Genomic DNA, 16,369 nt, shown 5'->3' with positions numbered 1-16,369 from the left:
GTTACCTCCCCTTGTCCCTGTTTTCCTTTAGTGGCTTGACGAGAAACGTGTACATTCCACAGAGCCAATTATAAGACTGCAAAGAGCCTAAAGGAATTCTAATGTGAACAGGAAAGGAATATGGAAAGGCACAAGATACTTAATGGGTAGGTTTTGCCAGCCATTGAGAATAACGGAAGTGTGAACAGGCGTTGTAACAAAGTCGTAATTAGAAATGTAAGTTTCGAAAAAGAACCCATCAATAAATGTGTGCGTATGTATGTATGTATACATGTATTGGCACTTCTACAACACTAAGGAAGAGGAAGGAGTACTGTACTGCAAGAGTTAAGGAGACAATTCAAAATTGTGTTCAATTTTTTAAAAGGGCGATAAAAGACAATATTTTCTCAGTAGGCTCCAGGTACTGGAACTGAGATACATAGCGACATACACTGGAGCCTGAACACATGTTCGCACCTATTTCATTTTGACAATCTGTCTATTTCAAGAAAATGTAAATCATCATTGTAAAGGCAGTGGTTGTATTACAGTTCTATATTTTCATGAAGTGTGGTTCTACATTACAGAGGAAATGGAGGGGGCTCTTTGATAGCTCCGGGTAGTACTTAACACATTTGGGTCATTTAGCAATGAAAAACAAGTGGAATATATTACCTATGCAACGTGAACGTACGGATTATACTAAATGAAAGTCAGAGATGTCTGAATGTCCCATTAATGCACAGCAGTTAAATTCCAAAAGTATATCCTGTTCGTTTTTTTCATTTTAAAAGGTGAGTACAATTTTATTGAGCTTTTGTTCATGAAATACGAACAACAGTACAGTCAAACCAACCCTCTCACAGACCGCCTCCCAATGCACATACATAAGACATAGAAGTCCGGACGATGAAAGTCGCACCATTTGCCCCAAATCTTCCCATGTTTCTGTGGACATTCCAGGGCCATGTAAATGGGCCTCTAACTCCTGGGCACACCAGCCCGCTCCCACTCAAAACTATATGATACTATTGTAAGATTCCATCTCATCTTGCATCCTAAGGAGTGATCTTGATGAATATTTGTTGTTGATCACAAAGCCGTATTGGCACTCACCTCCACATCTCTTCTAAATCATGGAATCGGACCCACATTCAATTGGTTCTGCAGTATTGCAACATTTCCCTCTTTGAAGAGTAGGCTGTAACACCAGCGAGCCCAAGTAACAAAGGTACACAAGCAATCAGTCAATCTGGTTTACTTCCCCTAATACAATCTGCAACAATAACAGGCTAACCAAATGCCAAAACAAGACGTTGTGGCATACAAGTCTGATGCAGCCCACTTTCATTAGTAACTGCTTTGGTAAAGATTCTTAAATCTTCCAAAACAGATTCGATGCTTTAAATAGAAAGGTCACTTGTTCTCTTAATTTCTAATTGTGCAGATAAAGAGCTACCCTAGCAGTAAAGAGTATTTTGTTTTACTTTTCTACAAACAAAATACATTCGCAATTTGCAAAATGTATACACTGAGAAATACTTACATTTCCTCTTCAGGTTCAATCATTTTCTTTTTCTTTTTTTCTTTCTTTTTTGGAGGTTCACGCTCTCCTAGCATATTTTTGGGGCAGGCATAACTCAAGTGCCCAGTATCCTTTATAGGGCAAAAAGGTGAAACAAAAACTGGTTGAGAATCACCAAAATCTATACCCTGCTTTTAATTACAGAACAATTTTGTTTATTTACATTTGTGTCTTAAGATCTTTTGCGTGTCAAGTATACAGTAAGCATCTGTGGCACAATTAATTGCGTTAATTTCTTGCGAATCCAGTACAAAGTACCTGATTTAGAGTTGGGAAGACAGGTGCTTCATCACAAACGCGATGGCAATCCCGTTCACCTTCTTACAAGTGCGTTATATTTTATGGAACTTGTAATATGTTCAACGGGATAACTGTCACATTTGTGATGGATTAACCAGTCCGCAAATCCCTTAATGACACCCTAAAATGGTATTAATACTCATTGATAATTTGTGTAACTCGCATAACCCCTGCAGTTTTCTAGCTAATACTAATGAAATTGAAGAACAAAGATGAAAACGGAATAACAACAGACTGTAATATTTTGCCACACAATCATGCTAGAGACAACACTGGCGGTGTAGAACGCGATCTATTCTTCATATAAACGGTAGAGAAATTAACTCCCAATGTTGACAGTCACTAATCTGGACTGGCAACTTCAACTGAATACTAAATCGAACACTGGACAGTTCCAAGGGGAACGCCTCTGGGCAGAACCGTCACCTTGTTTTTCAATGCCACAACGAAACTCAACCTGGATGAACTTTGGCGTGCCACCCATGGAAATGCCAATAATAATTCATTCTACTCTCCCCCCCTCCCCACCCCAGAATTCATACTCTTGTATTAACTTTGCTGTAATACAAACAGAAACAGTTGACAGATTTCAGGAACCTGAATAATTAGATAGATCAATATCAGATCAAATGCGTCTGAGATTGAGATGGCTCCCGCATTGAGTGGACCCTCAGTTCCCACTTGGAGGTTACACTAGAGCATTAATGGACAGACCATTCAAATACATCAGAGTAGAAAGGTGGCTCTTGTTGATCTCTTCTTGACGAATGAAGACTCAGTCTCTGTCTCTTCAAAGAGAATCATTTGTAAAACATTTACGGTAACTTTTTGGGGTAGATGTAAGAGTACCGTATTTGGAGGCCGACGAGGTCTGTCTGCAACACTGCTTTGAGTTTGAACTTTACATGCTTTAACCTCCCGGCCTTTCGCACATCAGACACTACAATGAACATATGCCATAAAAACAATAACAGCTGAATCAGAAGAATGAGTTCATAAAATAATGACATACTCCTGTGCAAATAAAGTGCATCATAGCAGAATCTTTCACTTCATGGATTGGGTACGTGTCTAATTCAATTCTTAAGGGGTGAGGAAAGGATGTTCACGTCTTGCTTCCTCGCTGCATTCACTCTGCCTGCAAAATGTTGCTCCTTTTTTTGCAAGCTCTGCCTAATATCAGGCTTTGTCCCCAATTCAGAATACAAAATTATTGCACTAGAAAATGATACTTTGCTCTGCCCTAAGTGCCTATTTCTTGAAGGACCACCTTGTTGTGTGCTATATTGGACAAAATAGGATGAAGTGTGGCGGGTTGTCTTTCTGCTTGCAAATGTAGGTTTCTGATCTTATTAGTTTTCTCTTTTTGAGCAAAATTCCAATTGCTAGTTATCCACTTTTGGCCTGAGTAAACGGGTTCTTTCTAGTGGATTTGTGCATTTCATCAGAAAGGACTGAGTGTATTTGGAGGTGTCAAACATACCAATCTGGTTTTGTCCGAAGTGTTTTTCTAGGTCTTGCTTTTTCACGTCATTGTGCCAGGCCACAAATATTTTCTAACTGCAACATATATACTTATCCATGGTACTATGCTTGGGTTTATCGCTAAGATACTAAAAACTAATCCCAACTGTTCAGCTTCCATTTTCTGTAGATGAGTGGACTTAGAATGAGACCTCATTCCGCTGTGTTCTTTCCAAGCCCTATCTACTAGTTTGTGTATGATCACTGACGTCTCAGTCCATATTTAATTTCAGCCAATCTGCATCGTTCGTGTATGGAATTATAACTGACATTAGTCCTTTGGCAAAAGGAGTAACCTTTTCTAGCAATCTCTCATGCAGTGTGTTTTTTTTGTATTTCTGGCCACGTCCTAGAGTTTGACATTATGTGAGATCAGCCTTCCCATTTTGGCATGTACAATTCTGGTGATATTTGAGAAGAACCTACGGTCATGTGATAGGATTTCATGAAGCTTCATATTTCTGTATTGCTTTGTTGATTTCCTCTTCTTTGCTCAAGTTACTGGCCAAAGTTATGACAAGGTTAGGGAAACAATGCACTTCCTCCAGCTTAGCACTCGCTGCCCCGAAGAGTTGACTATAGATCATAGTCTTTAAATCGTATGTGTCGATCTTCAGACGGCTTATAGTGCAGTAGTTTTCCACTATGCAAACCTGTGGCTGAAATCGTTTTGAGGTTCTAGCAATCACTTTTCCTTTAAGGTTGGCCTAGTGCTGCATCAATTCTCATATTTTGTCACAGTTTATTTTCTTGCTACCTAGCCAAATGCTGAGGTGAAGTCTAGAAATTATACATAAGGTGACATTTGTTTAGATGTGATATATTTGTGTTCATTGTGTAGAAAAACGAGGACTTGGTCAATAGTTGATAGTCCTTTTCTAATGCCACTTTCGATTGGATTTAGTATATATTAGTCCTCACCCATTCCTCCATTGTTTTCAGAATCGGCCTGGTATATAATTTTCAGCTTAAATCCATACGGCTTATTGGTCTGTAGCATTTCTGACAATTTCTAGAGATCTTTTGGTAGAGGGGTACTATTATGCTGTTCTCTCCCCCAAGCCTGCACAACCGGGACCCACTTAAGGCATTGTAACCATTGAAGACCAACTAGGGCTCTATTTGCACCCATTACATTGGGTGCTTTGGCTTGGAAGTTCGTTTTCTCCCCGTGTATTTACTCTCTCTGTCTTTGCCAGGTCCGCCGAAAGCCCCATGGGGAAAAGGAAGGTTGCGGAGGGGGTGACAGGGGCCGGTGGGGTATACAAAGCAGTCAAGAAATCGAATAGTTTCTTACCTGTCGGTGTAGTTTTGCAGCTTGAAGATCTTTCTGGATTCACTATGCTGTGCATTATTCTGCGGTCTAGTGGTTGGGTCCGGAATCGTAGTCTTTTTTTTTTTTTTTTTTCATAGCCCAGGTGGGTGTCGAAGTCCCACCTTTTGGTGTCCTTCCTGTTACGTCGGCATGCTTCCTGCGGAAGCTCCCACCCTTGGGCGCCATCTTCGGATTCTTTTTTTCCCGTTTGTGTTGTGTTTCCGAATTGTATGGCAATGTTTCGATCTTTTCTTTTACCGCTCCTTCCCTTGAACTTCCATTAAAGTCGCTCTCTTTTTTTTTTTTTTCGTTTACCCCCTCTTTCTCCAGCCTCATCTTTCTGGCAGAGGTGGGTGGGTTCGCTAGTGAATCCAGAAAGATCTTCAAGCTGCAAAACTACACCGACAGGTAAGAAACTATTCGTTTTGCAGCGTGAATCTTTCTGGATTCACTATGCTGTGCATAGACTTTGTAGCGGTTTGTGGTCATTGTGGCGGCTGGGTGGAAGATGAGCTTGAGTTTTTGAATATGTGCTGAAGCACCTTCTGTCCCACTTGTGCTTCCTTGTTCATTTGTATGTCCACACAGTAGTGTTTCATAAACGTGTGCACAGAAGCCCATGTGCCGCCAGGCATATGTCCTGAATGGGAGTGTTTGCCAAGAAGGCTATTGTAGCTCCCTTTTTCCTGGTTGAATGGGACCGTGGCCCCTCTGTTAGTTCTTGCCCAGCTTGTTTATGACAGAATTGTATTGCTTGCGCGATCCATCATGCAATTGTCCCTTTAGTAACAGCTTTGCCCATGAAACGTTCAGCAAATGACACAAAAAACTGTTTTGTTTTTCTGTGATCTTTAGTTCTCTCGATGTAATGCATGACTGCACGTCTCGCGTCCAGAGTGTGCAGTGCCCTTTCAGCTTTTGTTGTTGGTTTCTGGAAGAAATTTGGTATTTGAATTGTCTGGTTGATGTGGAACTTGGACACCACTTTTGGCATAAAGTGTGGGTCCGTCCTCATCACCACCCTATCGTTGTGAATTTGTATCTAGGGTTCCTGTAGCGTTAACGCCTGTAGCTCGCTTACTCTGCGCAGCGAGGTGATTGCCACTAGGAATGCTGTTTTTAACGTTAGCATCTGTAGTGAGGCTTTATGCATTGGAGGGTGCCTTCATGAGTTCTGTCAGTACTATATTGAGGTTCCATGCAGGTGCTGGTAACCTTTTAGGCGGTGCAATCCTCTTTGCACCTTCCAAGAATCTCTTTACAATCATAGAAGTAAAGAAGCTTTTGCCTGTCTCTCCTCTAGTGTAAGCGACAATGGCTGCTAGGTGTACCCTTAGCGATGAGGAGCTCAGGTTAGTCTCGAGCAGGTGCGTGAGGTACTTAAGCACTGTTGAGTCTCTTGTCATTTTGTTGTGCAGTCCTTCCTTTCTGCACCATAGTGTGAACCGCTTCCATTTTGCCACGTAGCACTTACGCGTGCTTGATCTCCTTGCCTCTCGAAGTACCCTCAGGGTGCTCTCAGGTAGCTTTAGGTGTGCGAATTCTATGTCCTCAGGAGCCAGGCTGCTAGGCTGAGGCTTTCTGGTTCTGGATGCAGCACCTCTCCGTTTTGCATGGAGAGTAGGTCTTTCCTTCTCCCAAATTTGTGTGGTGCACTCTGTCATTTCCATAATCTGCGAATACCATCTCTGCCTGGCCCACTGGGGTGCGACCAGTATCAGGGTCATGTTGCTTGTCCTGCACTTGCTGAGTACCTTGTGTATCAGGGGAATCGGCGGAAAGGCGTAGGCAAATGTCTTTGACCAGCTTATCCATAGGGCATTCCCCAGGGACCCTTCCCCTGGTTGCCTCGATGCGAAGTGTAGGCATTTTGCATTCTGGTGTGTTGCAAACAGGTCTATTAATGGGGTTCCCCACCTGTCGAACAGTTTCTTTGTTTCTTGTGCATTTAGCTCCCATTCGTTTGAGGCCGATGTCTGTCTGCTGAGCCAGTCCGCTTCCACGTTGTCCTTTCCTGGCAGATGTATCGCCAGTATATCTATTTTCAGTGGTATTGCCCAGTTCCATATTTCCTGCGCTAGTTCTGACAGCGGGGCTGATTGTGTTCCTCCCTGTTTGTTTATGTAGAACAACGCTGTTGTGTTGTCCGTCTGGATCAACACTGTTTGGTTGTACAACTTCGTCTGGAAAGCTTTCATAGCTAGGAAACGGTCTTTAGTTCTAGGTAATTGATGTGTTTGACCGCATCCGCTTGTGTCCACAGGCCCCTCACTCGGAGTTTTTCCATGTGTGCTCCCCATCCCTTCTGGGATGCGTCTGTGGTGATGGTCACTGTTGGTGTTGGTGTTGTTAGAAGCTTCCCCTTTGTTATGTTTCCTTTGTTCCACCATGATATCTCCTCGTGCACTGCGTGCGTTACAACCACTAGGTCCTCCCAACACCCTGTAGCTTGTGACCATTGGTCCTGCAGCCACTCCTGGAGTGGTCTTATGTGTAGTCGTACATTTGGTACTATGTGGATGCATGAGGCCATCATGCCCATCATTTTGCTCACCGTCCTCACTGTCAGAGCTTGCCCCTTCTGGTAGAGGCGCGCCTCCTTCAACAGCGCCATCGTTCTCTTCTCGCTGGGGAACACCTTCCCCTGCACGGTGTTTATTTTTGTCCCCAGGAATATCTTGACTTGTTCTGGGTTTATCGAGGATTTCTTCCAGTGGATGGAGAAACCCAGGGCCATCAGTGTGTCTGTCACTATTTGAGCGTGCTGTTTGCACGTGTTGTATGACTTTGCCTTTATTAGCCAGTCGTCTAGGTAAGGGTATACGTGTATCCCTTCCCTCCGTAAGTGCGCTGCGATGGCTGCCAGACATTTTGTGAATACCCTCGGTGCTGATTTTAGTCCAAAGGCCAGCGCTGTGAATTGATAGTGATTTGAGTTGATGACAAATCTTAGCAGATGTTTGTGCCGCCTGTTCATTGGGATTTGCAGGTAGGCATCTTTGAGGTCTATGGTGACCATGAAGTCCCCTGTTTGAATCTGTGGAAGTACTTCTTGCAGGGATGTAATTTTGAATTGTTGTGTCTTTATGAATTTGTTGAGGAACCTTAGGGCCAGGATGGGTCTCATTGTTTCGTCTACTTTGGGTACTAGGAAGTACGTAGAGTACACCCCCTTGTTCCTTTCCATGGGAGGTACAGGCTCGATAGCCTGTTTTTGTAGGAGTTCCTCTGCCTCCCTCTGAAGATTACCCATACTGTATTGTGTTGATGATCCATTTGTCTGTTGTAATTTTCTTCCACTCCTGGAGGAAAAGGTTTAATCTTCCTCCCACAGGTGTTAAGTGCTCTTGGTTTCTCGTTACGGGACACTCCTGTTTTTTGTGTTCCACCCTTGGAGGTTTTGGAAGGGTGTGCACTATCAGTTTGGCCGAGTCACTTGGAGGTGGTTTGTTGCCACCCCTCCTGTTGTTTCCACGCCCACTCGCCCTCCCGCGAAAGGACTGGCCCCTATGTTGATATTGCCAGCGCTGTTCTTGCTGGCCTTGTTGCGTATGGGTGTCGCTTTGGTGGGAATGTTGGAAGGACTGATGCGACGTTCCCGGCTGGTTCCCCCCTCTCCCGTGTGGTCTCCGTGACGGGGTCCCTCTCTTTGTTCCCCTGAATTGCAAGGCCCCCATGGATCTTGCGGTATCATTCTCCTTTTTGAGAGCTTGTCGTCCACCGGTGCTCCGAACAGTGTCTCACTGTTGAACGGAGTGTTCAGGATGTTGTGTTGCACCTCTGGTTTAAAACCTGATATTCTGAGCGCGGCTTGTCTCCTTTCTGTGATGCCCAGCATCATAAGTCTGCTGGCTGTGTCTGCACCGTCCAGTGCTGTTTTTAGGCAAGAGTTTGCCAAGTTCTTCCCCTCCTCTACCAGGTGCGAAGCCCTTTGTTGGTATTCCTGAGGGAGGTGTTTCACCAACTTCCCCAGTTTGTCCATGATTTGGTAATGGTGTCTGTTGAGCAGTGCGTTGGAATTAGCCATGCGCCAGTGCATAGCGGCATTCCTTTCGATTTTCCTTCCTGTTAGGTCCATCCTTCTTCTCTCTTTGTCTGGGGTGGACCTGAAGTAGTTGGGACATTGGCCCTTTTCCTTGCTGTTGCAGCGATGATGGAGTCAGCAGTGACCGTTCCCTGTATGTAGGGTGGGTCCTTGGAGGAGTGCTTGTACTTTTTTTTCGTCCTTGGCGTGACGGATTTACAAGTAGCAGGCTCTTTGAATGCCTCTCTTCCTTGTCCCTTGATGCTTTCAAGCATTGGCAGGTATTGGCTCCTAGTGTGCATTGGGAGTAGTGTTTCCACTAGGAAATCCCCTTTCGGCACTTCCTCCTCGAGCTGGACTCTGAACGCTGTTGCTGCGTTCTTGATGCATTCATTGTAAAGTCCGATGTCGTCAGGTGGCGAGGGCCTCGCTGGATATGTGTCCACTCCCTCTTCTGGACTCTCAGTTTCGATGTCCTGCCACTCTGCTTCTTGTGTATCCGAGTATGTTGATTCTTGGTACGCCCTCTAGTCGTCATCTGCCTCCTCTTCGTAATAGGGGTTATCATCTTCCTGATATGCCAGATCTTCCAGGCTCTCCGACGCTGCTTCGACCTCAAATTCTTCCTCTTCTTCCTCGACCAACTGTACTACCGGTGACTTGGGCTTCGACAAAATTGTGTAAGATTTAATTTTTTCGTCAAAATCTTTCTTTCGCTGCAGGATGTTCTCCATCTCTGCCTCGAGTCTCCTCTTCTTCCCCGCCGCCTGGTCGGCGTCGAGTGGTTGTGCCGCTCTCTTTGCCGTACAAGATGGCGTCGAGATGGGTTTCGGTGGCGAGACTGTTTTCGGCATCAAGACTGGTCTTGCGTCTTTCGTTGTCGACTTCGAAGTTTTTTTCGGAGTCGAGCGCTCTTCTTCTTGGATGCTTTTCGACGACTTTTGCTGGTCGCCGTCCTTCGGCGCCAGGGAGTTCTTCTGTGAGGATCCGCTGGGCCTGGATGTTGCTGCGGACGCCGAAGTTTTCGGCGTTGGCGCTTTCGGGGTCTTGCCCTCGTTTTTCTAGAGTCTTGGGTAGACTGTCGAGAGTCTTTCGGGCCTTTCTGGGGCGTTGAGTCTCCTACCTTTTCTGTAGTCTTCTTATTATCGGTCTCTACGGCCGTGTAGCCGATGTCTTCTTCGGCGGCGTAATCCTCCTCATCGGTTGAGAGCCCCAGGTCTCGAAGGGACGGTGGTTGACCCTTGCCTTGCATGGTGTAGTTTGCTATTCTTTGCCTCTCTCTCACTCGAAGGGTCTTCGGCGTGAATGCGGAGCAGGCGTTGCAGTCCTTGCTTTCATGGTCGACCGGCAGGCAGAGGTTGCAGACTGGGTGTTGCCCTTCTGCGCGTACTTGTGGTGGCAGTAGCGGCAGAATTTGAATGGTGTGTTGTCCATGTCTTGCGTTCAGGGGGCCCCCTTGACGCATTCTCCTCTGGACGTCGAATTTTGTTGACATTTTTTCTTTCTTCCTTGTCCTTTCGATGGTGTAGTCTTCCTTCATCTTCTCAATTGTTTTTCTCCAAAAAATCTCGAGTTTTGCTTCTCTTCTCTCCTAATCTCTGAAGCCCTCTCGGGAACGATCCAGACCCAACGGCGGAAAAAAGAATCTGAAGATGGCGCCCAAGGGTGGGAGCTTCCACAGGAAGCATGCCGACGTCACAGGAAGGACACCAAAAGGTGGGACGTCGACGCCCACCTGAGCTACGAAATTTTTTTTGTTGAAAAAAAGACTACAAATCCGGACCCAACCACTAGACCGCGGAATAATGCACAGCATAGTGAATCCAGAAAGATTCACGTTGCAAAACTAAAAGAAACAGCCCTGTAAAGGGGAGCTGTGTCCTTGATCGCATCGATGATTTGCTGTCCGAGTGTGAGAGACTCTTGGTTCCAACTGCTGCTGACAGTGTGCCTAGATCTAAGACTGCTGCAGCTCACGTCTGTTAAAGAAGTGCATATACCCAGCATGTTCAGAAAAGCGAACAATGGTAATGGTACCCAGCACTGGGAAGCCCCTGTAATGCCCCTGGATGGTTCACTGAATACAACCACTGACTTACTAACATCTACAAGTGAGTTTCCATGTAGCAATAGATTTTCACCAGAGTTAGATCTGCCAGAAACTAGCGTTAGTGCTGAGGTCCTAGACTAAAGGGTGAAAGCTAAAAAAGGAAGCACCTCCCTGCCCATTCATGCAGTCCTATTTTATCCTGAAGCTACTAGCTCTGTACCTGATTTATATAAGGAGGTTTGTGCACTGAAAACCACAATTGGGACACTAACTGGGCTTATTCATAAGTTGCTAGTTAGGCTTGGGGAAATAAGTAGTCAAGGCATAAAACCTGGCCTCGAGCACATGAGGGATGTTGCCAGTAGAAAACAGTTGTTACATACAATTGCACATGACACTCCCCTGGTATCGACTACAAATATTGGTCTGAGTAGACGCACAGCAAGAATGGCTGGAGAAGTAATGGGGGGTAAGCCAGGTCAAACAGTATAAAAGGCGACACATAGACATTCACAATTTCCACCTAGAGAAATAGCGAGACGTGATATCCCACACCACAGGAATGGACCCTCTATCCCCCTTGCCACCCGTGTAAAAAAAAATCTACTTGATTAATCTTCCTAAATGTAACTATTCCACAAGACATGAGAACGAGAAATCCCTAAAAAATAAATCTATCGATTGGATCAGGCATGTTACAGGGTGCAGATCCATGATCAGGGAAGATATAGTAGATGCAAAGAGATGTATCCTAGCTAATACCACAACAGATGCCATAGAGCTGATGAGAGTTTAATGCATAATCTTATTTCTTTGGAAGTTAGGACTCTTCCCCCTGCCAAGTCAAATATCCAGTTCAAGAGGAAGTTGACAATCTTTACACCTTTGTGTAACTTCAATTTGCAGCCTAATTGGACTTCCCCATCGTCCTCATTAGCGGATATGACTGACTACAGCCCAGTTTTGCACTTAAGATTACAGAAACTAGTTCCCTTGCGGTGTTTCGAATGCAAACCTTCCAACAATCAAAGCGCTATTGAGACCAGTAAATTGTTGGGCTGGTCTAAAGTCCCCTGTGCAACTCATCTGAGGAGATGGAACTCATATCCAGGATATCATCAATATCAATCCTAATGTAGCACCTATTCATGAGGAAAGGGGTCTGGAGATTTTTCCTCACTCTCCATTTGAACTTCCTACAAGCCATCCCTGTTCAAATTAATTTCATGGAACGTTGCCAGAATTAGAAGTAAATTGGCCCTACCTCATTGGGTACAGCTGATCCAATCATACAATATATGTATTTTTCAGGAAACATGTAGCTTAACTGCAACGTTTATGCCAGGCTATGTGTCATTCCATCTGTTCGCAACAGCATCTAATAAGGGTCGCCCATCAGGCCGAATGCTGATATGGATTAGTATTGCATTTAACTGTAGAACTGAGGAGCTACCCACAAATAGTCCTGACATCCAAGCTGTCAGATTGAAAGGCAAATCTGGCTACATTGTAGATATCTACAGTGTGTATGCCAGAGGTACCAGAGGTGGAGGCAAATCCTTCAGCTTGCAGACCTTAGATGAGCTCCTTAGCATCAGGCAGCCTCAACATCCTGATTGTTGGGGACTATTTTAATGTAACTTTTGAGCCACTGGATGAGGATGACACTCTTTTTTTTAATTCAATTTTGCACAATAAACCAAAACATTCTCCATTAGATCATGTTCAATCTCAGTGAACACATTTTCATTACATTGACTCACAATGGTTACTTGAATATACATTTCATCCCATCTCACCATATTTGCATCAGACATTTGTTTTCCACCTCCTCCCACCCTATTATAGTGTCGCCTATCTGTGCCGAATGCTGCCCCTTTTACCTCCATCATCCCGGGCTAGTATCTGAGCTAGATTCTGTTTGCAGGGGTTTGCATATGTATCCTCTAAATTCGTTCCACTTCTCCCAGATCTTGGTCCATTTCCTGGGGCATCCGCTGTGTGTGAAAACTGCCCTTTCTTCCACAATTGCCTCATCCATATCATTCCTCCATTGTTGGTATGTGGGCAATGCATCCGTACCCCAGTTCCTAGCTATGTTTCTTTTAGTAATTGTCATCCCTAGTGTAGCGCAATTTTGCAACTGTAGATTCATGTCCGTGGGCTCCCACACGTGCAGGAGACATCTCCTTGGGTTCGGCGGGACCTCTGCCCCTCCCACTCGCGATATCACACTCATGATTTTTTCCCAGTATATTTGGATCCGTGGGCATTCCCACAGTATATGGTAGACCGTACCTGGGAGTCCACAATTTCGCAAGCACAGTGTGTCAAGTGTGCGGCCCATTTTGTGCAGTGTGGTGCGGGAATAATACATGCGATGGAGTATCATTAGTTGTATTAGTTGAGCTTGGATGGTATCCCCCCCTTCGCGTGGTAATGCCAGTGCATCCTGCCAGTCCGAATCTTCCATGTCGCCCACGTCTGTCTGCCATCGTACCCTTAAGGTCGTCGTCGGGTCTGGTAGGTTATTTATAATCTTACAGTACGTCTGGAAGAAAGCCTTTTTGTCCATGTGCTCAGTGAGGAGTCTGTCTTCCAAGGGAGCAGCCTCCGGTAGTTGTGCCTCTGGAGGAATGGCACTTGTAAGAGCGTGTCTAATTTGGGTGTACCTATATAACTCGGTCCCTGCAATTCGTATTTCTCCTGCAGTGTTGCAAAGGGAATAACCTCCCCCTATTTTGCTAATACCATTGAGGTCCCATTGCTTGAAGCCCTTTGTGTTGGACAGATTACCTAGTTTTTGTGTCTCCCAGAGGAGGGTGGCCTGCGACAGCACTCCCTCCCAATCTAGGGCCCGCTGCGCCGCATGCCATATTTTTATTGTGTGGGCCGTGGGGCCTGTGAGTGTAGTCTTCCTTTTGGTGGTGTAGAGGGCTTTCATTAACTGGTCCGCAGGTAGAACGTATCTGTCCATCCGAAAGGCTGGTTCGTCCTGCGGTGCATGCAGCCAGTGATTTATCACCATGAGTTGTGACGCCCAATAATACAGTTTTATGTTAGGCAAGGCAATTCCTCCGTCATAACAACCACGGGTCAGCTTGTGTTGTGCTATTCGTGCTGTCTTACCGTCCCATAGTAGAGCGGAGACATCTGCTTCAATTGCTTTGTAATATGGGGGGGGCCGGGAACGGGGCATTTTGAAGGGCATATTAAAATCTAGGCAGGGCCATCATCTTAAAAAGGGCCACCCTGCCCAGTAGTGTCAACGGGAGCAACCTCCAATGCGTGACGTCCTTTTGAAATTTCGTTAGTGGTTTCATGAGGTTTTCTTCTACATATAATGTCTGCTGTGGCGTGGCATAGATTTCTAAGTATTTAAATCCCCGATTTGTAACCTGCAGCTCACAGCCCTGCGGAAGCCGTGGTGCGGGACCGTGTAATATGTAAAGAAGCGACTTTGTCCAATTTATTGTGTACCCAGAGACCCTCCGTATGCCGTGCATATTCTCAGCAAGCAGTGCAGTGACCGTGTCGGATATCTCAAGTATATCAGCACATCAGCAGCATAAAGCGAGATGCGATCTTCCCAAGTCGCATCCCATCTCGTTCCCCAGATCATCTTGTCTTGTCTTATCCATGCCGCTAATGGTTCTAGTATTAATGCAAACAGGAGTGGCGACACTGGGCAACCCTGCCTCGTGCCCCGACCTAGTGTGAACTCCCTCGGGATACGGCCATCCGCAACCACCTGTGCTAAAGGTGCTGTGTATAACAATTTAATCCATGCGCAGAACTTTGGGCCAAATCCCAACCTCTGGAGGACAGCAAATAGAAACGGCCATTTCACGAGGTCGAACGCCATTGTTGCGTCCAAGGAAAGGACTGCTGCATCCTCCTGTATGGTCGACTTATGGGCCAGTACTCCATGGAGAAGCTGCAAATTTAGGGCGGTATTGTGTCCCAGCATGAACCCGGATTGGTCTGGGTGAATTAGTGTCGCAAGATATGGTTGCAATCGTGACGCGAGGGCTTTCGCTAATATCTTGGCCTCTGTGTTTATTAAGGATATTAGGTGATAGGACGAACAATTTAACTGTGGTTAACCTGGTTTATATATCGCCACTATAGAGGCCAAACGCTGGTCTCTTGGCAGCGTACCCTTGTCTAAACTCTCATTATACATATTCAATAATCGGGGTAGGAGCGATGCTGCTGCTTTTTTATATAATTCTATCGGCAGTCCATTGGGTCCCAGTGCTTTCCCCGTATGGAGTGCAGCTAGTTCCAGTCCCAACTCGTCCGTGGTCAATGCCGTCTCTAAATCGAGGCTTCCCATTTGCGATAGTGGGCAGCCTAATGTTGCGAAGAAAGTCCAAATTTTCTTCCATTGTGGCAGTAGCCTTAGGTGTATATACTTTTTCATAATGGGATGCCAGCTCTTCCACTATTTGCTGTGGATCTGTCGTACTGGTGCCGTCTTTCCTTGTTAGCTGGCCAATCCAGCGGCTTGCCTTCTCGCGTCTCTCTAGCCAAGCCAGTAGTTTACCTGTTTTGTCCCCTATCTCATATAGTAAGTGATTTATGGCCGTGTGTTTTGATTTCTTCCAATGCGAATGCCTTATATTCCTGACATGCTAGTGCTAGCTCATGTGTAGTAACGTCTGTGGTGTGTGCCGCATGGGCTTCCTCTGCCTGTCGGACTCTCTCCTCCAGTGCCTCTATGTTTTGTCTGTGTTCCCACCTGTGATTCGTGACATGATGGCCTGCCCTCTAATAACTGTTTTGTACGCCTCCCACAATATACTCGGCGAATCTACTGATCGCTCGTTTTCCATAACGTACTGCTCTGTGGACTTTTTCCGATCTTAGGCACTTTCAAATATCCGGGATAGATCGGGAAAGTGCGTCTTCTGCCTGGGGTCTGTGAAATGCATGTGAGTTTTATCGGTGAGTGATCCAATATGCCCCTAGGTAAGTGAGTTACCTCTAATCGTCTCCCTTCGGTGATCGCTAATGTTAAAATGTAGTCTATCCTCGAGAGATTGTTGTGTACTCCTGAGTGGAATGTGTACTGTCCTTCGGTGGGGTGTAACCTGCGCCAGATATCTATCAATCCAATTGTATCTATAAAATCCTTCAGAGCCTGATTGGGCCTTTTGGGTTCCCTGGGGGGTTTATGATCTAGGGCGGTGTCCATTACTGTATTAAAGTCTCCACCTATAATCAATTCACCCTCTGGGAAGTCCAGCAGAAATTTTCAGAGGTCCTGAAATGCCGGTTGGTGGAGTTTAGGGGGGACTGATACCATATTGTATGTTTTCCCTTCCCATTGACAGGATAGTGCTACGAATCGGCCTTGGTGGTCTGTCCATGTTCCTTTTATAATTAGAGGTGAGCTTTTTAAGACCAGTATCCCCACTTCTTGGGAGCCCAAGGTGAATGCCGAATGTGCTACCATCTTAAACCCCCAGCGATCAAGTGCTTTGCATGTTGAGCCCATAAGGTGGGTTTCCTAGAGTAGTGTTACTGTCGGGGTCTTACGTTTCAGGTATTGGAGTACCAACCCTCTTTTAATCTTATTGCCCA

The 16,369-nt window shown here is 45.5% G+C and overlaps 1 protein-coding gene across 1 annotated transcript in view; it reads right to left on the bottom strand.

Moving 5' to 3' along the window:
- Positions 1–16,369, bottom strand: part of ZCRB1 (zinc finger CCHC-type and RNA binding motif containing 1) — a 162,304-nt gene that overhangs the window by 20,057 nt on the left and 125,878 nt on the right. Inside the window, exon 7 of the mRNA XM_078674292.1 lies at positions 1,529–1,638. Within this exon, the coding sequence (XP_078530418.1) occupies positions 1,529–1,638 (110 nt within the window). The remainder of the gene's footprint in view (positions 1–1,528; positions 1,639–16,369) is intronic.

This window comes from Lissotriton helveticus, chromosome 1_1 (assembly GCF_964261635.1).
Source record: "Lissotriton helveticus chromosome 1_1, aLisHel1.1, whole genome shotgun sequence".
Lineage (NCBI taxonomy): Eukaryota > Metazoa > Chordata > Amphibia > Caudata > Salamandridae > Lissotriton > Lissotriton helveticus.
The sequence above is the reverse complement of the archived record's forward strand: the minus strand, read 5'-3'. Positions and strand labels throughout refer to the sequence as shown.